This window comes from Serinus canaria, chromosome 21 (assembly GCF_022539315.1).
Source record: "Serinus canaria isolate serCan28SL12 chromosome 21, serCan2020, whole genome shotgun sequence".
Classification (NCBI taxonomy): Eukaryota; Metazoa; Chordata; class Aves; order Passeriformes; family Fringillidae; genus Serinus; species Serinus canaria.
The window spans coordinates 6,034,664-6,059,425 of NC_066334.1; the positions used below are offsets into that span (position 1 = coordinate 6,034,664).

The 24,762-nt window shown below is 43.8% G+C and overlaps 1 protein-coding gene and 1 long non-coding RNA gene across 2 annotated transcripts; one reads left to right on the forward strand and one right to left on the reverse strand.

The window, feature by feature from the left end:
* The first annotated feature begins 1,482 nt into the window (after nt 1-1,482).
* On the forward strand, nt 1,483-23,961 carry SSU72 (SSU72 homolog, RNA polymerase II CTD phosphatase). The gene is made up of 5 exons (XM_009095550.4): nt 1,483-1,650; nt 7,311-7,454; nt 18,912-19,051; nt 21,694-21,812; nt 23,339-23,961. Exons 1-5 carry the CDS (start codon nt 1,571-1,573, stop codon nt 23,438-23,440), a joined length of 585 nt encoding a protein of 194 aa, XP_009093798.1. The 5' UTR covers nt 1,483-1,570; the 3' UTR covers nt 23,441-23,961.
* Nucleotides 9,227-10,171, reverse strand: LOC127060331 (uncharacterized). The gene is made up of 3 exons (XR_007779261.1): nt 9,970-10,171; nt 9,706-9,739; nt 9,227-9,457 (listed from the first exon to the last, which is right to left on the reverse strand). It is a non-coding gene; the product is annotated as an uncharacterized LOC127060331 (long non-coding RNA).
* Nucleotides 23,962-24,762: the final 801 nt, after the last annotated feature.

Consider the following 24,762-nt stretch of genomic DNA (forward strand, 5'->3'; position numbering starts at 1 on the left):
CGCTGTGGATCCCCCTGGGCACAGGGCTCATCCAGGGTGTCCAGCCCAATTCTCCTCCTCGGGATGACTCAATCCTGCATCCAAACGCTTCCCTCGGCATCCTCCCAGCTCCGCCGCGGCATTCGGCTGCCATCTAGTGCCAAACTGACCGAAATTTGTCCTAAAAACCTGCTTTTCTGACGGGTTTTTTAATCCCACAGCCCGGAGAGGCAGCGGGATTCAGGGATTGGCGCGGAATGTCTGTAGGGTGGTGGGAGCGCTGGAGGCCTCACCGCTCTTTGTGTGGTAAAATCTTCTTAATCTTCAACCTTAAACCTCTCCTGAGGGAACTGAGGCCGTTCTCTCTCCTCCTGTCGCTGTTCCCTGGGAGAAATCCCGATCTCCTCTGGCTGTGCTCTCATGTCAGAAATCCCGATCCCCTCTGGCTGTCCCCTCATGTGAGAAATCCCGATTCCCTCATGTCAGAAATCCCGATCCCCTCATGTCAGAAAATGTCAGAAATCCCGATCTCCTCATGTCAGAAATCCCGATCCCCTCGTGTCAGAAATCCCGATCTCCTCGTGTCAGAAATCCCTGTCCCCTCTGGATGTCTCCTCATGCCAGAAGTCCCGATCTCCTCATGTCAGAAATCCCGATTCCCCTCATGTCATAAATCTCCCCTCCCCTCATGTCAGGAGTTGTGCAGAGCCACAAGGTCCCCCCTGAGCCTCCTTTCTCCAGGCTGAGCGCCTTTCCAGCTCCCTCAGCCTCTCCTGGGGCTCCAAACGCTTTCCCAAACCTGTTCCCTTCCCGGATGAAGGAGAAGCTTTAGAACCACGGAACACCCCGAGCTGGAAGAGACCCACAAGGATTAGAGTCCAAGCGCCTCACCGTGCACAGACACCCCAAAATCCCACCCTGTGCATCCCTGGAAGCATTGTCCAAACCCTCCTGGAGCTCTTGGGGCTGGGACCATTCCCTGCGGAGCCTGGGCAGTGCTCCAGAACCCTCTGGGGGAAAAACCTTTCTCAGAATCTGACCTAAGCCTCCCCTGACACAGCTCCAGCTGTTCCCGGGGTCCCATGCCTGGTCCCCACAGAGATCAGTGCCTGTCCCCCCTCTTCCCCTCACGAAGTTCTACATTGCAATGAGGCCAGCCCCCTCCAGCCTGAAAAAGCCCTCATGCTCCTCATAAAGCTTCTCCTTTGAGCACCAGCACCTTATAAATACATAATTATCTACATCTATATATAGATATATATAAAAATATCAATTTTTATATATTATTTATCGCCCAAAACTCGGGCGTGAAGCGGCACAACCCTCTTCCTCCACGCTGCGCCCGACACTTCCCAAAGCTCGCCGGCCACTGGCACTCCACTCCCCCTATCCCAGCACCCTCCGATCCCTTCTCCCGGCTCTCCCCTCCCGGCGGCCGCGGCCGCTCCGCCTCCCCCGCGCCGTGCCGCGGTTGGCCGCGGCGGGGCCCTGCTGACACGTCCCGTCCCCGCCCGCCGCGCTGCCGCCGCCATTTTGTGGAGCGGCGGCCGGGAGGGAGGGAGGCGCGGGCAGCCCCAGCGCTGTGCCCGCCATGCCGTCCGCGCCGCTCCGCGTGGCCGTGGTGTGCTCCAGCAACCAGAACCGCAGCATGGAGGCGCACAACATCCTCAGGTAACCGCTGCTGTCCGCTTCACCCGCCGTGCCGATGGCTCTCCGCTGTCAGGGAGGCGCGGATGGATGGGGCCGTGCTTTGGGGCCCGCGCCCGGCCCGGCAGGCCCGTGGTTGCGGGGCAGCACCTTGCCTTCACCCTGCCTTCATCTCGCTTCTACCCGCTTTTCACCTTGCTGCCTCCCTGTCTGTACGCCCTTTTCACCCCCCTTTTATCCGCTTTTTACCCCGTTTTCACCTCGCCTGCTCCGCGCCCCGCTCCAGGCCGCAGTGGGGTCCCGGCCCTCCCTGACGGAGCTGTGGCCTCAGTGCTGGAAACACGGGCCGGGCACTTGGGTGGAGCCGGGCCTGTGTCTCGCCGTGTGGAAACTTAAATGTTCCCTTTTTTCCAGTTGTTTTTCCCCCCCACACTTTTTTTTTTTTTTCCCCCTTCCTTGAGTCCATCTGAAAGGGGCCCACAGGGAAGGTGGATAGGGACTCTTCGCCAGGAGCTCGATTGATAGGACGAGGTGTAATGGGTTCAGAGTGAAAGAGGGAGAATTTACGTTAGATATTAGGAATAAATTTTTATTTGGTGTGGTAAAAAGGGTGGTAAAACGCTGGCCCAGGGAGATTGTGGCTGTCCCATCCCTGGGGGTGTCCAAGTCAAGCTTAGATGGGGCTTGGAGCATCCTGGGGTGGTGGGTGGTGTCCCTGCCCATGGGTTGGGTTTTAAGGTCCATTCTCACCCCTTAACGATCTGTGAAAACTGAGCCACTCTGTGCCCTGAAAGGGAGCCCTTTCCTCTCACGGGAGAACAGAACACTCGGTTCAGAACGCTAAATGTCTTCGAGATTATAAGTGCTAATCTGTTTAACACTCCCAGTGCTCTCAGCTTGGCTGCAGAGGTGGGACGGGAGACTCGGGACAGACAGATGGACAGGAGAGACCTGATCTGCCTGAAACCGTGTCCCTAAATCTTCCCTTTGCACTGCAGGAACATGATAAGGATGTTTATTTTATTATTAAAGTTACGCAGAGAAACATTCACATTAGAAATACACGTTGATGGCATACTAAGCAAAACAAGTGTGTGTGAGCTGTGTGCTACATGTAAATAAAAATAAAAGCTCTGAAAGGAATAAATCATAGAAGGATTTGGTCTGGCAGCCATCTTACTGTGACAGCATTTCATGCACTTCCCCCTCACTCTTGGCATCGGCTGTTACCTGTGAAAACTGGACATTATTTTTCCTCTGATAATGCTGGAACTGAGTTTGAATCGAAGGCTGAGTGTTAAGGACAAAGTTAAATTTCCTTCTGCTGTCTGGCCTTTTCCTTGCCCCGAGTTTTTGCAGAAATAAATCACTTCCGGTGTGACGGAGCTTTGCCAAACGTGGCAGGGGTGGCTTTTAAAAGCCTCTTCTACCTTGAGATCTGAATTTAAAAGCGACAAAACCGTATTAACAAAACGGTTTATTTTGTTAACACCTTTTGTAGTTACAGCAGTAACATAAAAGGCAAAGCAGAGATGAATTGCTGGTGCTGCTCTAAAGAAATAACAGCCCGTTTGCAGTGAACTTGAGGAAAATGTCTGTGTTGGCTCCAGGCCAGGCTGCCTCACCCCTTCAGGGCAGTGTGTTGCAATGCAGTTGGAAAGAACACATGATTAAAAGAGGAAGGAGCTGAGGAATTACGACATTTTAAGGTATTTTGTTGTTGTATGACAAGACTTTAAACAACACAAAATCTGTGTCTGCTGGAAGACAAAGTCTGGGGTCCAGCATTCAGCCTGTGCTCGAGTATTTTGTAATTTTTAAACACTTTGTTCCAATTTTCCAGCAGAAGAAGCTGAGGAATAATGAAATTTTAAGCACACAAATTCTCTGTGCTGCTGGAAGACAAAGTCAGGGGTGCAGCATTCAGCCTGTGCTCGAGTATTTTGTAATTAACCAAGTTTTAAACACTCAATTCCAATTTCCCAGCAGAAGTCAGCCTGAGGGGCTGTCTGGAGTTTGTTGGTAGAGTCAGAGCCATCACCACAGGGCCCAGGAAGCTGAGGGGAGGAGGAAGAGCCCTGCAAAAAGCCACGGCTCCTCCTTAGAGCTGTCAGAGTGGCTGTGTGTGACCCCACCCTGGGTCAGGTCTTGCTCGCCCTGCGTTATTTGCTTTTCTGGGGTGGGGTGAGGTGAGAAGCAGAGCAGGCCTGGCTGCTGTGGAAGCCCTGCACAGCAATAACAAAAACATCCCCCTGTTGCAAACACAAATCCACAACGCAGCTGCTGGCACAAAAATTAACTCCACCCCAGCCAGAACCTGCACGTCCTAGAAGTGATTTTATCTTTTATTTTATATTTTGTCATAGAGCTTGCAGGCTCAGGCCATGGTTCTCCCTCAGGGGAGGAAGGCAGGAGGGTAAATCTCTTACAGCCAAACTTTCCACTTTTCTGTTTGCTTGAAAAGCAAAGTTACTGAACTCAGTAACTTCTACTGAGTTTAAGTTCTCTGGGTCACTTAGTGGCCATAAAATTTTCTAAAATGCTGATGCACACTTCTGCCACACACCCCTTGTTGTAGAAAGCTAACTTTTAGGAAATTAAAGAGTATGAATGTGAGATCTTAGTGGCAACAGGGAAATTAAAATATTGCAACCTCTGTAGCAAAAACTTTGTTTCATATTGATGTTAAGACTTGTAGTTCAGCACTGAGGTGTAAGAGAACTTAAATTGCCCCTGTGCTGTTTCCAGAAGTTCTTACTCACAGCTTCTGTCAGCACCAAAATGCAGGGTGGGATTGACATCTGTATTGCCTAATTTAAGAAATCCTAAATTAATAAACCCCCCTCCCAAGAAGGAGATATTTTCACATTTTAATATTAAAGCATGTTTTCATTTGACAGCTCAGTAGTGATAATGCAAATTACAAGTTGTTAGTACTCCAAGTGAGTTAACAGTGCTTTTGTCCTGCTGTTCATCAGGGTGGGCTGTTTTGGGAGGTGGTTTTTTTTATATTGATTGGGTGGCATAAAATATTTTTAAAATAACTTATAAAGATTTCTGGTTATTTTCCTGCTACCTCTTGTGGAAAGAGATGTGGTAAAATTAATAATTTGTCCCCTGAAATTCTTCACCACTCTGAGTCAGGATTTATTACATTTGCTTTAATATTTAGCAATATTTCCTACAGCCATTGGAAAGGAAGAAACAATCAACTGAAAAGCAATTTAATAAGAATGTGTGAGATCCCCAAATAACAGTGAAATAAAAGAAAGGTGTGGACAGAAGTTCATGTCTCAAGCTGCACAAATTATTATTATTATTATTTCTTTTGCTAGAAGAAATAATCATAATTATTTCCAGTCAGTGCAGTCCAGGTTGGTTTTTGATTTCAGAATTATTCCCAGTGAGCTCTGAGATCCTTTGGAGGGAAAGTTGGGTGACCCTTTGTGATGAGCTGTGGACTGAGGGGTGAGCAGAGTGCTGCAGGGACATCTGGGCACTGACTCACTCTGTCCTTAAATTGGAGTTTATCTACACCAGCCTTAATAGTAATAATAGAAACAACTCCCTGAAATGAGGTCACCATTCGTCTGTTCAAGTTTAAGCTCCACATTTCCAGAAGACAGTCTGTTAGTCTGCCTTGCTCTTTACTTTTTGTGCCAAAGCTCATTTTTTTCCCCCATCTTCTGGGTAGTTTTACCAGGTCAAACCCAAACCCATTGTCTTGTAGGAATTGTTCATTTTTACAGATGTGCCACATTTCCACAAACACCTGATGATTCACTGCTCTGGATGTGTCCAGCTATTTAATAAAAGCTGAATAATATTTAATTAAAATCCTGACTAATGGCTCTCTGCAGGCATTTTTCCCTTTCCTGTGCCCCAGTTGTTGTGTTGAAATGTTTTTAGAATATTTTATTGTACTAGGGGCATAAATAGTCTAAAAATTGACCCTACCATTCACCAAGGTACAAAACATGAAATTCCATGTGAGGAACTCATATTCAGCTATTCAAGGAAATCATTTTGAGTGGGTCATGGGCCTTGGAGGCACCAATTTTTGATGTGTTGAATGTCAAAGATTTCAGATTTGTTTTATATGAGATCATGCAAACTTCAGGGATTCTACAGCAATTGGAGGTTTTAAAGTGTGTGATCCAAGCAGACCTGTTCCAAAGAGAAAGAAAATGAGACCACAGAAGAAAAGATCAAATTGAAACATGAATTTTTTAGCACTGCAATTTCTTCTGTACATATTATGTCTCTCTCCACATCCAGTAGAAGCAGCAGAATCAAAACTTGAATCTGCAAGTATTGCAGGGAAAATAAATGAACAGTGACTCATAACTGCACCAGTTACATGTGATGGAGGGCTGGGAGGGACAGAAAAATTGCACTTTTTTCTCCATTTTCAGTCACCAGTCCTGCAGAAAGAAGGAAAAAATCCTCCTGGATCTTGTCTGTTTACAGAAACAGCCATCTATAAATAGGTGCTGGAGGAAAAAAGTGTGGGGAAGCAAGCGAAGGGAAAGGAGGGGCTGTGTTCCTGTAGGAGGAGCTGGAGGAAATGAGTGTTGGTGCTTTCAGAGCTGTGTTTGAGCTTGGGGCAGGAGGTGATCACAGTCTCTGCCCAGAAGCATTTGGGGTCACTCTGGGGACACCTTTGAAGGCAAACAGACAATTTGGGTTGGTGTCTTCTGCTGAATTTCCCTGGATGTGCAGACCAGGCAGTCTGGGTCCCAGTTCTCCTCCCCCTGCAAGTTTGGGGTTATTTCTGGGGGTTTGGGGGCACAGGCACTGGGTCATCACTTGATTTTTGTTCTCACATTGTTCATGCAGTCTCTGCTGAAATCATTCAAGCTGAAAGTGTGTCTTTAAAAAAACAGATGAACTCCTTGTCTTTCTATTTCAACTCCTGGTCTTGCTGTTTCAAGCTGTGTTGTCATTACAGATCCAAATGGTGATAGCAGCCCTAATTTACCATGTAACTTTGTCCTTTAGAGCACCAGAAAATCTCTTTTTTGTCCCATTATTCCATAGATTGCTGTAGTTTTTAAAACTACTGAAGGAGGTATTGAGGTTTAATCAGCAAGAACATTTTGGCATTGCTCCTAAAGACAAGCAGGTTCCTGCTTCTTTTTTTTTTAATTGTAACTATTAAACAAGGAGTTTTTCATAAGAATGGAATGGAGTAATCCCTGGTTTAGCCAAGTTTTAGAGAGCAGCCAGCAGAACATCTGCCCCACTGGTGTAAAGGTAATTGCACTGCATGGTTTTCAGGGGCAGGCACACAAATGTTTGTCCTGGGCTAATGAAATTACACTTTGGGCAACAAAGTGAGAAGAATAATGCAGTTAGGCCAAGAGTCTCAGCAGAACAGTTATTTGTATCAAGAGAAAACCATTTTGTCTGTGCTGTCATGAATACAGGAGGGGTTTGTTGCAAATCCAGCATGCAAAAGGAAAGCACAAATGACATTTCCAGATAGCTGGGTACCATAATTGTAAGAAAATTCCTGTCAAATAGAGGTGCTTCCCTGTGAGTTCAGATTGTGACTGCAAGGAAAATACACAGTGGCAACTCCAGGCAGTTTTGTTTTGAAATTTCACTCTAATATTCTTCAGCCCTTTGATTTCAGGTCCATGCAGTCTAATTGTCTCCTCCCCCTTCCTTGTGTCTTTCAGCAAACGAGGATTCAGCGTGCGATCCTTTGGCACAGGGACTCACGTGAAACTGCCAGGACCAGCCCCGGACAAGCCAAATGTTTATGACTTCAAAACAACATATGATCAGATGTACAATGATCTGCTTAGGAAAGACAAAGAACTGTATCCCTGTGGCATGGCCTCTTTAAAAAATCCAGTGTGGTTCATCCTTGAAAGGTGTAATTCATTATTTGGCATTAAGAATCTCTTAGAGTTGCTTGGCTGGAGAACTTTAAATGATTTAAGTTTATAGGAGGTTTTTTTTTTTTACCAGTGGGCCTCTAATGCTCCCTTGTAAATTGTTACCCAGTTCAATGCACACATCCCAAATGCTCTTTTGTAGTGTGGTACCATGTCTAGCTCTTGAATGAACACATCAATGCCCTCAGATTGTCCATTGCCTCCCCTGCACTGTGGATCCCTCTCAGTGCAAAGACTGTCCTGAGTTTGGATTTGGGAAGAGCGACCACCTCGACTTTAATGTTGTATTTAGCTCAGACAAACTGCCAGGTAAGGCTTACAGAATACTTTCTCTGGGAGAGAGGATGCCTTTCATTAAAGAGCTCACCCTTCTCACTGAGGATTTTGTGATATGTGATTTGCTCTGTGCACCGAGGAGAAATAACTCTGTAGTTGATTGTAAGGAATGGACTGAGGAGGGCCCAGTAACATTTAATTCTGGAGAGCAAAGGTGAGCAGGGTTAGGCACACTACTAGAAATGTCCCAGCTGCATTATTTTTAAGTACCTGTTTTTAAAGTTGATTTTTTTTTAAATAAGAAAACCCACAAACAAAACTTGGGGAACTCATTCTAGAGGTTTTTTTCAACAAGGATCCTTTTTTTTTTTTAAGTTCAAAATGTAGGATGTAGTCTTAATATATCACACGTGATGTGCTGGTTTATTTGATTTTTTTTTTTAATCCCTCTGCCTATAGAGAAAAGGAAAATCTTGCAAACCCATCTTAATGAGGTATGCCATATCCTGATTAAAAGAACTGCTTAAAAGAAAACCCCTTGAACTGAGAATTAATTTTAACAAGCACCAACGACTTGAGATTTCCTTTTTGAATCCTTCACTGCTGCTGTGCTGAATGTGGCAGTACTTAAGAAAAAACCAAAACAACAGGAAGCCAACCTGTTCCCCCTCTCAGCATGATTTGGAGTCACCATTGTGGTTCTGCTCCATGCTTTGCTGTGTTCCCCAAATCTATTTGCAGTGTAACAGTTAAACCTTTTCTCAAGATAAAGGAGCTTTAAACAAAAGCCACTGCAAGGGAAATAGGCCAACAGCAAATGCCTCTGTGACTTTGCTTTTTTGATTCTCAGATAATTTAAGGTTTTCAGCCTGAAGACTGGCAGCACAGAGAGCAACTCCATTTCCAGAAGTGGGTTTTGAGGGTAAAGGCTTTAACCAAAAGCAGATCTGCTCTCATCAGCGAGTTGTGGAATAGTTTTTTTGTGTCCCAGGGGCTCTCAGTTCTGTTGGGTGAGCATAACTTCAGAGAGGGGATGGGAGTTACCTGTGGGGTGGGAGGGGCTGCTCTCCTCACGGGCTTGGAGTGGGCTTGGGATGGGGGTACAAAAGGAGGGGTGCTTCCAAATGATTGAGCTGCTTGTTCTGTTTCCCAGCCTTGCTTTCATCATCTGTACTCTGAAATGTTCAGTCTTGCTGCCAACACCTTGCTTGTCCCCATGTTCCAGTGAGGAGACACCTGAGCGTGTCCCCATGTCCTTGTGAGGAGACACCTGAGCTTGTCCCCATGTCCCAGTGAGGGGACACCTGAGCTTGTCCCCAGTGAGGAGACACCTGAGCTTGTCCCCATGTCCCAGTGAGGAGACACCTGAGCTTGTCCCCAGTGAGGGCACACCTGAGCTTGTTCCATGTCCCTGTGAGGGGACACCTGAGCTTGTCCCCAGTGAGGAGACACCTGAGCTTGTCCCCATGTCCCAGTGAGGAGACACCTGAGCTTGTCCCCATGTCCCTGTGAGGAGACACCTGAGCTTGTCCCCATGTCCCAGTGAGGAGACACCTGAGCTTGTCCCCATGTCCCACTGAGGAGACACCTGAGCTTGTCCCCATGTCCCTGTGAGGAGACACCTGAGCTTGTCCCCAGTGAGGGCACACCTGAGCTTGTCCCCAGTGAGGGCACACCTGAGCTTGTCCCCATGTCCCAGTGAGGAGACACCTGAGCTTGTCCCCATGTCCCAGTGAGGAGACACCTGAGCTTGTCCCCAGTGAGGGCACACCTGAGCTTGTCCCCAGTGAGGGCACACCTGAGCTTGTCCCCATGTCCAGTGAGGAGACACCTGAGCTTGTCCCCATGTCCCAGTGAGGGGACACCTGAGCTTGTCCCATGTCCAGTGAGGAGACACCTGAGCTTGTCCCCATGTCCCTGTGAGGAGACACCTGAGCTTGTCCCCATGTCCAGTGAGGGCACACCTGAGCTTGTCCCCATGTCCTTGTGAGGAGACACCTGAGCTTGTCCCCATGTCCCAGTGAGGAGACACCTGAGCTTGTTCCCATGTGCCAGTGAGGGCACACCTGAGCTTGTTCCCATGTCCCAGTGAGGGCACACCTGAGATTGTCCCCACTGAGGAGCCACCTGAGCTTGTCCCCATGTCCTATTGAGGGGACACCTGAGCTTGTCCCCATGTCCCAGTGAGGACACACCTGAGCTTGTCCCCATGTCCCACTGAGGAGACACCTGAACTTGTCCCCATGTCCCTGTGAGGAGACACCTGAGCTTGTCCCCAGTGAGGAGACACCTGAGCTTGTCCCCATGTCCTTGTGAGGAGACACCTGAGCTCGTCCCCAGTGAGGGCACACCTGAGCTTGTCCCCAGTGAGGAGACACCTGAGCTTGTCCCCAGTGAGGGCACACCTGAGCTTGTTCCCAGCCTTGGAGGAGCCACCTGAGCTTGTCCCCAGTGAGGGCACACCTGAGATTGTCCCCACTGAGGAGCCACCTGAGCTTGTCCCCATGTCCCATTGAGGGGACACCTGAGCTTGTCCCCATGTCCCAGTGAGGGGACACCTGAGGTTTGGGTGCTCTCCTTGCTCAGTGCCACTGTGGCTGTGAGGGAACATCCTCTGCCCAACTAAACCACCCCCAGGTTCAGAAAGCAGTGGCCTCAGACCAAAAATGAGCTGCTGCACTGCTGGACCTGACTCAGAGCAAGCTTAGAGAGAAGAGATGCTCTGAACCTCTGCTGTTCACTTGTCAGGAGGGGGAACAGCTCTGAAAAAGCCACTCTGCAGAGATTAGAGCACCTTCATTGCAGTTAATTAGTGAAATGTGGAGCACAGGCTCTCCTCTCGTACCTTGGAGGGAAATGTGGAGTTGCAGCAGCACAGGATTGGGGATTAATGGAGCCAGGAATACAGATTCACTTGAGTAGGTGGCTACAGTAGATCTAAAATGGAAGCACTTCAAAGCCTTTTAGATCGTGGCAGTTAAAATTTAGAGTTAAAATAAGTATTAGCATCTCCCATTGAATTTTTAGAATGTAGCATTTAAATTCCCTGAGCCCCAATCGAGGACTGCCCCAAAACCATTTAACAATGTTCTGAATGTTGCTTTTTAAAACATTCCTCTGTTATTTCTAGGACAACAGTAGAGAATTCTGCTCTTGGTTTGAGGAAGGCACAAAGCAGGAACAGAATTCTGTATTTTTTTCCACCACCTTGTATTTGCATATGTAACCCACCTTTCCCACATCAGGATTATTTGTCCTTATCATTCCTTTGCCCCTTACAACTCTCTGAAGGGGTTTGAGAACTTCATTCTAATTCTGTGGTGGTGACCTTAAAGCTGAAACAAAAATAGAGCAAAACTGCTGCTGAGCTTTGCCTTCAAGTCAAGGCAAAAACTAGTCAAGAGTGAAACTTGTTAAACAGTTTAAATTTAAACTCAGTTTAAATCTTCATCAGCAGTTGATGTTGTGCCCAGGGATAGGAGCTGTTCAAGTGGAAATTTGGCCAGAATTCTGCAGGAGTTGCTCCTGGGTTCTTTAGTAATGTGAGTAACTCCATGGCTGATTTCTTCCCTTTCCTCAGCACTCTGTGTCTCTGACCCTCACATTAAAGATGATTTGCACAGATGGGGGGGTATTTTTAATTAGGATTTCTAGGCAGCCTGCACCTACCCTGCAAGCTTGGCCTCCTACTCTGCTCCTGACATTTTTTGCCTCCTCTTTTAATTTGTCCTCCCTAACTTCAGACAGGATTCCAGTTTTAGCTCCTTAGCTCCATGAGGTTATAAAATTGAGGGGAGGGTGGAAAACGTGTCCTGAAGAAGTTCCTAAAGCTGCTTCAGTTAGGAGGAAAATTCCAGAAATGATGAAGAACTCTGTGCATCTCCCTTGAAGATTCTTTTCTATCAAAACCCTCCAAAGATTAGTGCTGGTCTTGGTGCTGGGATAGCTTTAACTCTGAGCTCCATGGTGAAGTTGGATGCCCATGTGATATTTTAGGTGTAGCTCAGTCTTGAGGACTAAGTGACCTCAGTTCTGCTTCAGGTAAGCTCTTCATGCATGTCTTTATCTTACATTTTCATCTGCTTTTTCATGGATTTTGAGCTGCTAAGCACTTGTCAGCTTCTCTCCTGAGCTCTCATTCCAGTGTTCAGCAGGAGGGCTCTGGCTCTGGAAGTCACTTCCAATGTTCCATCTGTTAAGAGATTTTTTTCTATTATTTTTTGGTTGGATTTTGATTTTTTTTTTTTTTTTTTTTTTTTTTTTTTTTTTTAAGCCTAACCTTGCAAGAGTTAAAAATAGTTGAAATCATGGTCTGGGTGTCAGTGACAAAACTTCTTCCAAAAGCAAAGCAGAACAAGTCTCATTTTCTTTCTCACCATGTCTTACAAAGCACTTCAGTGCTCCTAGAAATAGAGAGAAGGGATGAGGGTGGAAAGAAGTGTTTAAACTGGATTTAAAGAGGCTTCTGAGAGGCACATTTCTGCAAACCAACATGTTTCCAGCCACAGGCTGCATTCCAATCCCTTTTCTTCCATGAAGGATTGTAAAATGCTTCACAAAATCTTGGGCCTTTCAAAGGCAGCAAATTTTCAGCACTTCTTCATCTGCCTTCTGATCACACTGCCTTTAATCTTGGCTTCATTCACATTAAAAGGGAAATACATCAAATTATTAAAAATATATGAGCTGGATATTTATTATTGAAATACTGTTTGAGCTGTGGGACGTGGCAGAAAGTGCAGACTCTGATCTAACAGCAAATGCTTTTCAACAACACAAACCAGCCTCTGCCATCCTGTCTCTTCTGGGTGGTCTGAAAGGTTTATTCCTTATCCAAGGTGAGTCCCAAACGTGCTCTGAGGAATTCTGACTGGAGGATCCAGTCTGAGGCTGAGCACTTGTGTAAAATCCATTCAGAGCTGCAGTGATTTCATTCTTTGGCACTTTGATCCCAGTTGGAGGGAGGGGAGCGAAGTGACAGTCGATGCTTTTTGCCTTGAAGTTCCCTCCCATGAACACAGAACTTCTGTGCCAACATTAGGGATGCTTATCCTTCTTTTTTCTTCATTCCAAACCAATTCTTATTTTCCTTTCAACTGGAATTCCTTCAGCTGGCATTGATTGCAGGCCAGGAGTGTTTCCTGCACTCCTCACCCAGCGTGGTGCATTCTCTGCAGGCTCCTGGTGCCAGGTGGCCCTGCTGTCTCTTGATTGTATTCTCAGGTTTCCCAAATATGCTCAATTAAATGGTTTTTAATCGATTTAGGGTTTGTGCTTTGCTCTGGCTGAGGGTCCTTCAGCTGTAAGTGGAAATTCTGAGCTTCACAGCACAGGGGTGGCAGCACCAAGCCAGTTTGGAAATGGCTCCTGCAGCCCCTGTTTTGTTCATCCCCTCCCTCAGACCTCTCCTCAAACACTTCCCCCTCCCAGTGCTGTCTCTGCTGCTCCTCTCTGGAGCCTGGCAGTGCCTCCCAGCCCCAGGTGCTGTGTGACCCCCTGAACCCTCTCCTGCTGCTCCTTGGAGTGACTGCAGCAGTGACATCTGTGTCACTCGCTGCCAGGTGATCAAACACTGCATTCCAGCAATCCAAACCAAACTCCTCTTGAATTCCACTGGGTGAGGTGCAGGCTCAGCTGTTTGATGGCACAGTCAGACACAGTGCCACATCCTCGAGTCATCTTGTCACCCTTGTCATTCTCCAGTGCTGTGACATCCCTTCTCCACCTCTTTGCCCCTGCCCTTGGCCATTACTCCCTCTCTCTTCCCTCTGGCAGCTGGATCTGTCCAATCTCACCCCAAACACAGCTTGAGCTCAGCACTGAGAAATTCCTGTCTGGCCCTTGAGCTCAGGGCTAAACTCCAGGTGTTTGCTGCCTTCACTGGTGGGAGGGACAGACCCCTCAGCTTTGGGCTCAGCCTTGAGGTTATTTATATTTATTTGTGGTTATTTCTGTTTGGACCAGCTCCTAGGAGCAGTTGGATTTATCCTTGCAGCTCGTGGCTTACAGATGCTGGCTGCTTGTAGGAAAAACAATGCAGGTTTTTTTGCAGCTCGTTCATGCAGGCACAAATGTTACAGCAATGTCATGGAGCCCAGCTTGGCATCTTCCTGATCTTTTTGGATGGCATGGTTTAGAATTCCACACTGCTTTGGGTTGGAAGGGACCTTAAAGCTCATCCTGAGCCATGGGCAGGGACATCTTCCACTGTTCCAGCTTGTTCCAGGTCCCATCCAGCCTGGCCTGGAGCACCTCCAGGGCAGCCACAGCTTCTCTGAGCAGCCTGTGCAGGGCCTCCCCACCCTCACAGGGAGGAATTTTTTCCTAATATCCCACCTCACCCTGCTCTCTTTCCATTTCAATCCAACAGAATGGTTCAGCATTAAGATTTTATCAAGTCAGGGACCAGCAAAAGACTTGTGAACAATCTCTGGTTTGTTCTAAACTGCAGTTTCCATTCCGAAGGACTGGCACTGGAATTTTTTTCCTAATATCCCACTTCACCCTGCTCTCTTTCCACTTGAATCCAATAGAATGGTTCCGCTTAAAACTTTATTAATTTAAGGACCAACAAAAAAGACTTGTGAACAATCTCTGGTTTGTTCCAAACTGCAGTTTCCATTCCAAAGGACAGGCATTGTATTAGGGATTTTTTCCTGATTTCTGCTCTGTTTCCATTTCAATCCAATAGAATGGTTCAGCTTAAAACTTTATTAATTTAAGGACCAACAAAAGTTGTGCACAATCTCTGATTTATTCTAAACTACCCAGTTTCCATTCCAAAGGACTGGCATTGGATTAGAAATTTTTTCTTAATATCCCATCTTATTTTGCTCTGTTTCCACTTGAATCCAATAGAATGGTTCAGCATTAAGACTTCATTAAGTTTGGGACCAACAAAAGTTGTGCACAATCTCTGGTTTGTTCCAAACTGCAGTTTCCATTCCAAAGGACTGGCATTGGATTAGGAATTTTTTTCCTAATATCCCACTTCACCCTGCTCTGTTTCCTCTTGAATCCAATAGAATGGTTCAGCTTAAAACTTTATCAAGTAAAAGAACAGCAGAAGACTTGTGAACAATCTCTGGTTTGTTCCAAACTGCAGTTTCAATTCCAAAGGACAGGCATTGTATTGTGAATTTCTCCCTGATTTCTGCTCTCTTTCCATTTCAATCCAATAGATTTTTCAGCCCTGATTGTGCACAGTCTCTGCTCTGTTCCAAAGTACAGTTTCAATTCCAAAGGACAGGCATTGTATTGTGAATTTTCCCCTGATTTCTGCTCTGTTTCCATTTCAATCCAGTAGATTTTCCAGCACTGATTGTGCACAGTCTCTGCTCTGTTCCAAGCTGTCCAGTTTCCATTCCAGAGCACAGGAATTGTGAATTTTCCCCTGATTTCTGCTGTGTTTCCATTTCAATCCAATAGATTTTCCAGCACTGATTGTGCACAGTCTCTGCTCTGTTCCAAGCTGTCCAGTTTCCATTCCAGAGCACAGGAATTGTGAATTTTCCCTGGGTGTGGAGTGAGGGCAGTTCCTGCAGCCATAACCCCTGGGCCTGGCAGGTGGCATTGGTGGTGCCAGTGCCCATTCCAGGCTTTCATTCCCTCTAAAAGGAGCTGCTGCTGAGGGTGGAAGATGCTTGGGCAGCCTCACCCCCCTCACACATTTCATCAATACCAAGTTCTAGACAAACTTTACCACAAGGTGTTCTGTTTATCATGCAGATACTGAAAAATAAATAAGGATGATCTGGAAAAGAGATATGGGGAGAAGCACTCTGCTCTGCTCCTGCTTTTCCCAAAGAAGAAATGCAGTGCTTGAGGAAATAATCAGATTTATTTGAAGATCTAGAAGCTTTGGGTGCCAGCCATTATTTTAAAGATTATTTTTTCCCCCTCAAATGGGTGTGTACATTTTAGCAAGTGTCATTTGCCCAGTTAAGTTTAATAAATTGGCTTTTATATTTTCAGGAGTGGCCTGGCTTGGAAGGGATCTTAAATATCATCTCATTCCAGCCCTGTGCAGGGCAGGAACAGCTGGCACAGACCAGGATGCTCAGAGCTCCACCCAGCCTGCCCTTGGACACTCAAGGGATGGGAATTTTAAATCTGTATCATTAATCTATATAATTAATAGATTAATCTATATAATTAATTCCTATACCCCAACACTTGCAGCTCAAATCACTTGTGAGCTTCAGCTTCAGGTGGGAGTTAAAAGGAAACTTGCTGAATACTTGGATCAGTAAAATCATTTTTCTTTTATCAGCCAGGATAGAGACTTGACTCTCTTGGCCATCTCTAGATTGGTGCTCGTGCCTAAAAGTGGTTTTTGGGTCCTGTCAGGGACAGATAATGATAAAATTTGGAGGGATTGGGGATGTTTGGAGGGTCAGGGATGGTTACCCAGATGTCTGGAGCAGGGACTCATCCATTGGATGGTAAAAAAGGCATTTCTGCTGTCCATGACAGGAATTTTAAATTTGGGTAGCAAAAGCTGTGAAAGCTTTAGGGATTTAGCTCAACACATTTATTTTTATTTATTTTTAAATCAATCTTCATTGCTAGTATGGGATAACTTTAGCTCAAAGGAGAGAATGCACAGTCAGTAATAGAATGAGCTACAATGGAAAACCCCAATTTTGTGCTGCAACATCTCCTTTTTATATCAACATCTCCTTTTTATATCAATCCTTCCCACTGCTGAGTGCCCAAATTCCAGCACCCTCTGGGCCTGCTCAGCACAGTTCCTCTCTTAGAGCTGCAATCTGAACTGGACTCTGTAGAAATGTGGATTTATTCTGCCAAAAATTGGGTGAAGGAAAATGTAGGCAAGTTCTGGTGTCCTCCTGGGCATGGCAGGGCTACAAAATGTGACAGAAAATCAGAGAGAATTCTGTCCTGAACAGACAGCAGGGATGCACTGGACAGGGAGGGTGGGGTTAAAACCTGTTGGGAGAAAAGCAGAACCTGACTTAAATGACCCAACACCTGCCAGTGTGGTGGAAACCATTCATAAATTGTATCTGCATTCACCTGAGCTCCCAAAGAGCAAAAATCTGGGTTATTGTACCTTGCAATAAGAATGTGCAGAGCCTTCCTGCACATCAGTAATGTGCACATCCCTTTCCTGGCTTTATCCAGGTGAAAAAGATTCCAGGCAAGCAAACAGGAAAGCACCATCAATCTTCAGTGCTTCTCTCAGGCTCCTTTTATAGGCAGATGGACCCTTGGAAAAAATAAAAAATAGCTGTAAGTTGGCAGCAGAGAGCTGGGCTGGGAACAGAAATCTTGTGTGGGTTTGGGAATCTGCGTAATTCTGTCTCCAGGCTCACTCAGGAAAGCGAGGGGACAGATGCCAGCAACATTTTATCCTAGAAAGGGAAAAAAGAGAACCCAAAGAAGTGTGTGGGATGTTGTGGATTTTTTTTTTCCCCCCCCTGTTGAAGTGCAGTGATGTAGAAATGAGGAGTGCAGAGCCCGGGGAGGGCTCCCCTTCCAACTGAGCAGGCAGATGTTGGCATGTTTTGGAAATGGCAGATATTTTGGAGGTGGTATTTTGAAAATGGAGTCATTTTCATAACCAGAAGTCTGAGATGGCTCCATCCAAATGGTTTTTCTTTTTCCAAACATGACAAACCCCAGGAAAATTCCCAGGGGTTCTGGTGTGTGAGAGCTTTGGGCTGTAAAGGACAATTCCTTAAGGATATAAGGAGAAACCTTTTGGGAAAGAAGAGTAAAAAAGGCTTGGGAGTGACGTGGAGAAAAAAATTGCAGCAGAAGTCTGGTTAATTGACAAGATTTAATTGTGGTAAACATCCCAGCCCTCAGCCAGTGGTGCAAAATTGAAATTACAAGTAGCTGAAGTGCAGTGAGGCAGACACAGAGGAGCTGAATCTATTTCCAACATGAAGGAGACTCTTGTGGGTAGAAAACTGGGTTTAATTTTTCATAGAAGTTCAACACTTGAAGGATTTCAGAGCTTTGCTTGGACAGGAGCTCTGGGGGCACATCTGGGCAGTAGAATTTGAGCTCCTACTAAAAGGTAGGCAGGAAATTGTTTGTCCTTTGTTACAGAAATGGCAGGAGTGTTTTCTGACAAGAAATACCTGTCAGTCACCTTTTCAGCAAGGAAATAAGCCCAGATGACCTCTCACATATTGCTGGAAATTGTTTTATTCTCAGAATTGTTGCCTCAAGAAATTACAGGCTGTTATCCTTACTGTTCCACTGTAAAAATATCTCCTCAGATGGCTAAAAATACAGCTGTGCTGAAGTCAGGCAGAGCTGCATCCCCTTCCAGGCTACCTCAATCCAAAGCTTTCCTGCTATTCCCAGTTTACCCCCCCCAGCTTTCCCTTCAGAGGCTGTTTGGTGTCACTCCAGCCAGCAGAACAATGTGCCAGTCAAGCCTGGAGTGCTCCCAGTGGAATTGCACCCCCCAAAAGGGTGGAAAACAGTGGGATTGGAGAAGCCTGCCTGGAAAGGGGCTCCAGGATGTAAAATCAGAGCCTCCAAGTGACAGCAGCAGCATAAATAGAGCTGCCAAGCAGCATCACAGGTTCCTTTCACACAGTGATGAGGCTCTGACAGGCACAAAGTCACTGCTCCTCTTCATTCCTCCCCAGTTCTGCAGCTCAGGGTCCTTTTATGGGATGTGCCTCTGTGGTTTCTTGGGCTTCCTTTGCAGTTTCAGCTGCATCAATGCTCATTTCCAGCTGGGGCTTTGTGCAGGTGGCACCTGGGACACCTCGGGGTGGCCTTTGAAGAGTGAGGAGCAGTGGCTGGGAGGAATGTGGGACATCCTGCTCCCAGAGCAGCACAGCCTGGGGGGGTCACAGCATTTCTGGAGATAAAAATCATTTCCCAAGAAAAGTTGTTCTTCTTCTGAGGGCCTTTTAAAGCTGTGGCAGGTTGTGAAAAGCAGCTGCAAGATGGGGGGTCACACTCTAGGAATCTCTTTAGTGGTCACTGATTTATAGATTTACAAACAGAATATTTTATTTTAAAGATAAATGAATCATTTACCTTTCATGCTGCTCATTTGCTCAAAACCATGACTTTCCTTCAAGTAAAGATACTTAACTCAAGCAACTTCAGATACACACAGAATGGAATTTTACACATGTTGGACAGAAATAAGAGAATCAAGCCACGGCCAGAAAGATTCCAGAACTGCAAAGACGTTTTTGATTTGATCCTAACGTGTGAAGAAAGAGTCTATGATCAAGTAGTAGAAGGTAAGGAGCTTCAACTGATCAATCAAATTAATTTGGGGGGTTTTTTTCCCTCTTCCTTGAAGTCCTCCAGAAATCTGGAAAGCTCCAGCCTGCTGGAACACCAGCGAGGAGAGGAGCTGCAGTTACTGATGGAGATTTATCCAGCACAGAAGGGATGGCTGAGCTGAGCACTTGTCCCCAAAAGGTGCTGGCAGCTCCTCAGAGTGTGTGTGCACAGCCAGGAAATCCATGGAAATCCATGTTTGGTTTGGGAATGGAGCTCAGAAACTGAGCAAGCTGGGGGATGAGCTGATGGCAAAACAAGTGTGAGCTGCCTTCCCTGCAGGATTCCCAGGCAGTTTATCCCCATGAAACCCCTCCTGGGCAGGTGGAGTGGAGCACAGACAGCAACTAATTAATGCTGACAAGAGGGTTTAATTATTTCATGGGGAGTAACCTCCCAAAAGTCACCAACTCTGCTCTCTGTTCATCCACACAGGTTTTACATATTCAGATGGTTGCAGGACACCTAACACATCATCATTACCTGGCCCCACTTTGTGTTTTAATTAGCTGAGCTGCCTAATTGTCCTCTAAATTGGCTTGGTGGGCTCTGAGGTGGCTCGGGGGGTTCTTGGAGGAGGAGGAAGTAAGAGCTCTTCCTCATGGTGAGCTCTTGGCCTGTGTCAGCTTGGCAGGGCTGCTGGAGCTGCTGCTCCCAGGGCAAACCTCCCCTCGTGCTTCCGGGGATCTTAGAGCCAATTTAGTGATGGCTCCTGCTCCTTCCCAATATCCCATGTGCTCTAAAATCCATCTTCCTGCTCTTTCCCAAAATTCCATGTGCTCTAAAATCCATGTTCCTGCTCTTTCCCAATATCCCACGTGCTCTAAAATCCATCTTCCTGCTCTTTCCCAAAATCCCACGTGCTCTAAAATCCATCTTCCTGCTCTTTCCCAAAATCCCACGTGCTCTAAAATCCATCTTCCTGCTCTTTTCCAAAATCCCATGTGCTCTAAAATCCATCTTCCTGCTCTTTCCCAAAATCCCATGTGCTCTAAAATCCATCTTCCTGCTCTTTCCCAAAATCCCACGTGCTCTAAAATCCATCTTCCTGCTCTTTCCCAAAATCCCACGTGCTCTAAAATCCATCTTCCTGCTCTTTCCCAAAATCCCACGTGCTCTAAAAATCATCTTCCTGCTCTTTCCCAAAATCCCACGTGCTCTAAAATCCATGTTCCTGCTCTTTCCCGAAATCCCACGTGCTCTAAAATCCATGTTCCTGCTCTTTCCCAAAATCCCACGTGCTCTAAAATCCATGTTCCTGCTCTTTCCCAAAATTCCATGTGCTCTAAAATCCATGTTCCTGCTCTTTCCCAAAATTCCACGTGCTCTAAAATCCATGTTCCTGCTCTTTTCCAAAATTCCATGTGCTCTAAAATCATCTTCCTGCTCTTTCCCAATATTCCATGTGCTCTAAAATCATCTTCCTGCTCTTTTATAACACTTCATGTGTTTAAAATCCATGTTGCTGTTGTTTTACAATATTTCATGTACTGTAAAATCCATGTTCCTGCTTTTTTATAACACTTCTTGTGCTCTAAAATCCATCTTCCTGCTCTTTTATAACATTTCATGTGCTGTAAAATCATCTTCCTGCTCTTCTATAACACTTCATGTGTTTTAAAATCCATCTCCCTGCTCTTTTCCAATATTTCATGTGCTGTACAATCCCTGTTCTGGTGCTTTTTTAAAATGAGCAGTTAAAACATTCCAGGTGAGGAAGCCCAAACTCCTCCTTCACTTTGGAGAGTCTGAATCTTTAAAGATCATCAAAGAGGAGCAAGAAATTCTCTTGAGCAGGGAAAATAAACTGCCAGGAGCATTTCATAAACCTGAGTTTGTGTGTTTTCAAAATCCACCTCTTGTTTTTTGAAAGAAAATATATTAAAGATATAAAAATATAAAAATGGAATATCAACTATAATATAATATACAATATAAATATAATATAGACTGTAATATATAAAATACAATAGATATAATATAATATAATATAATATAATAATAATATAATATAATATAATATAATTAATATAATCTATATAATATATATAATATAATATAATATCTATATATAATATAATATAATATAATATTACACAATGTGATATAAATACACAATATAATATAAGAAAATAATATAATACAATATAATGTAATATAATATATATACACAATATAAATAAGACAAAATAATATAATAAAATATAATGTAATATATATGCTATATTAAAATATATTATAAAATATTTTAAATACATACCAAAATACATATTTAGAAATTAAAATTTTATTTTATTTTATAATAGAAAATCATGTAAAATAAATAATAATATATAGAAAATATTTGAATACAAATATCTCTACAATATATTTGTATTTATGAAAAATGTAATAGCTAATATAAAATATAAAAATAATATAGAATATATAGAAGTTATTATTAAGGAAATATGAAATAAATTCTAAAAAATACTTTGGAAAATATGAATATGACAACACCTCTGTATTTTTAAAAACCTTATTGCTAATTGCTGTTTTAGTTATTATTTTTTGTGTGAAATAGAGCCCATTCCACCCCAGGTTTTTGTGTTTTGTGCAGATCTGAACTCCAGGGAGCAGGAGACGTGTCAGCCCGTGCACGTCATCAACGTGGACATCCAGGACAACCACGAGGAGGCCACGCTGGGGGCATTCCTGATCTGTGAGCTCTGCCAGTGTGTGAGTACAGCTCAGCTCAGCACAGCCCCGGCCTCCACAACCTGCAGCTTGCACTGATCCACTAAAATCCGTGTCAGAATGGAAATTTCCACATTCTCTGCCTTGGGTTTGGATCTGGGGGGTTCCCAGATGGGGCAGGAATGATGAATTGACTCCAATGCTGGAGCTGCCACCAATGGCCTTGCCTTGGGCTCCAAAAACTGCACTTTGCAGTTATTCTGGTAAAATCCACATCAAAATGCAAATTTCCACATTCTCTGCCTTGGGTTTGGATCTGGGGGGTTCCCAGACGGAGGCAGGAATGATGACTCCAATCCTGGGGCTGCCTCTGCTTGTGTTCCAGAAAACTCCTGCACTTTGCAGTTGTCCCATTAACATCCACATCAAAATGCAAATTTCCACATTCTCTGCCTTGGGTTTGGATCTGGGGGGTTCCCAGATGGGGCAGGAATGATGAATTGACTCCAATCCTGGGGCTGCCACCCCTGGCCTTGCCTTGGGCTCCCAAAGCTGAATTTTGCAGAATGTCTGATCACCTGGGAGTGGTCAATAAAAATATATCTGTGCCTTTGGGAATGATCAATAGAAGCAGGATCTCTGTGCCTTTGGGAATCTCAATGAAATCAGAATATCTGTTCTATAAAAATAGAATGTCTGACCATTTGGGAATCTTAATAGAATCAGGATATCTGTGCCTTTGGGAATCTCAATAAAATCAGAATATCTGTGCCTTTGGGAATCTCAGTAAGACCAGAATATCTTTGGGAATGATCAATAAAACAAGGATCTCTGTGCCCTTGGGAATCTCAATAAAACCAGGATATCTGTTCTATAAAAACAGAATGTCTGATCATTTGGGAATCTCAATAAAATCAGGATATCTGTGCCCTTGGGAATCTCAGTAAATCCAGGATCTCTTTGGGAATGATCAATAAGACCAGGATATCTGTGCCTTTGGGAATCTCAGTAAAATCAGGATCTCTTTGGGAATGATCAATAAAATCAGAATATCTGTGTCTTTGGGAATCTCAGTAAGACCAGGATCTCTTTGGGAATGATCAATAAAATCAGAATATCTGTGTCTTTGGGAATCTCAATAAAATAGAATATCTGTGTCCTTGGGGATCTCAGTAAAATCAGATCCGTGCCCTTTGGGAATCTCAGTAAAATCAGGATATCTGTGCCTTTGGGAACGATCAATAAAACCAGGATATCTGTGCCTTTGGGAATCTCAGTAAGACCAGGATCTCTTAGGGAATGATCAATAAAACCAGGATCTCTGTGCCCTTGGGAATCCCAATAAAATCAGGATCTCTGTGCCTTTGGGAATCTCAGTAAAATCAGACTATCTGTGCCTTTGGGAATGATCAATAGAAACAGGATCTCTGTGCCTTTGGGAATGATCAATAAAACCAGGATATCTTTGGGAATTGCCAGCTGCCCAGGGAGGTTCCCAGCAGCCCAGGCTGGCATTGCTGCAGTTCCCTGCCCCAGCCCGGGCTCTCTCAGCAGTTTCTCCCTTGCAGATCCAGCACACGGAGGACATGGAGAACGAGATCGACGAGCTGCTGCAGGAGTTTGAGGAGAAGAGTGGAAGGACTTTTCTGCACACTGTCTGCTTTTACTGAAGCACCTCTGGCTCCTGGGCCTTAGCACGTTCCAATTCTGATCATACTGTATTTTGGAATATCAGTCTGGAGCTCTTTTGCTTTGTTTCTTTGTTTAAAAACTCCTTTTCAGTGTCTTTTTTTTTGGGTTTTTTGTTTTTTTTTCAGGTGTTCTGTCACAGGTAGGCAGAGATACTGCTTGGGCTTGTACATAGAAAATTTAAATATACACAAAAGCCACCTATTTAAAACTTCAAATTTCTTTAAATCCTACTTTAATGATTTCAAGTAGGTGCTTAATTATAAAGAGAATGTTTCTTGAAGATAAGTTTATAATGTATTTTTTTCCAGCTTTTGGATTTATTTGATTTATTTCAATTGTGCTTTTGTTTTTTTAAATTTTATTTTATTTTATTTTATTTCAATGTGACAGAATGGCTGAACTCGGTGAGGATGTGAATGGAACAATGAAAAAACTGAATATCTGTATATTATTAGCTCTAAAGTTGGAAGCATCCAATAAAAATGAAAAAAACCTTTCAGTTTGTCTGGTGCTGAGGAAGTGTGGCTGCTCTTTTTGGGGTAAAATATGGAATATTTGGGTGAGGTGAATGAGGCTTCAACTGGATTGAGGGAATTGGGGGCAAACTCCACTTAACAGAAATAATTTAAAGTTGTGATTGGGTGGGATCACAATAATAATTGTGACTTATTACAAATAATCACAATCATTAATTGTGATATATTAATTCATGTAATTTTAGATATAAATAATAGATTAAAATAATTTAATTTTAAATAAGTTCATTTAAAATAATCTTAATTTCTATAATTTATAGCTATGATATATCATTTATATTTATAATATAGAAATATAGAAATCGATGTAATATAAAGATATCTAATATATAAAAATAATATAAAAATATATAAATAAAAATAATATATAAAATATATGTAATATATAAATATATATGTAAAATATAAATATGTAATATATAATATATATATTAATATTATATTATATAAATATATCTATATGTGATCTAAATATGTAATAAATATAATATATAAATTATATAAATATATAATATATATATTTTATATTTATATTATAAATATACATTTATATATAAATTTATCTATTATATTACATTTATATAATATGTATGTAAAGTATAATAAATATACTTCTATATTATATAGAAATAAAAATATATATTAATATACATTTAAATTATAATAAATAATTAAAATATAATAGATACATAATGAAAATAATTGTATAAAATTATAGAAATAATTATAGGAATTCTGTCAGGGGATGGGAGCTGGAGCAGCAG

Bases quoted from the DNA above. Each gene is read 5' to 3' on its own strand.
- SSU72 (XM_009095550.4), top strand. From the start codon at position 1,571: ATGCCGTCCGCGCCGCTCCGCGTGGCCGTGGTGTGCTCCAGCAACCAG. The intron at 1,651-7,310 runs GTAACCGCTGCT...TGTGTCTTTCAG, and splicing joins GAGGCGCACAACATCCTCAG to CAAACGAGGATTCAGCGTGC. The intron at 21,813-23,338 runs GTGAGTACAGCT...TCTCCCTTGCAG, and splicing joins TCTGTGAGCTCTGCCAGTGT to ATCCAGCACACGGAGGACAT.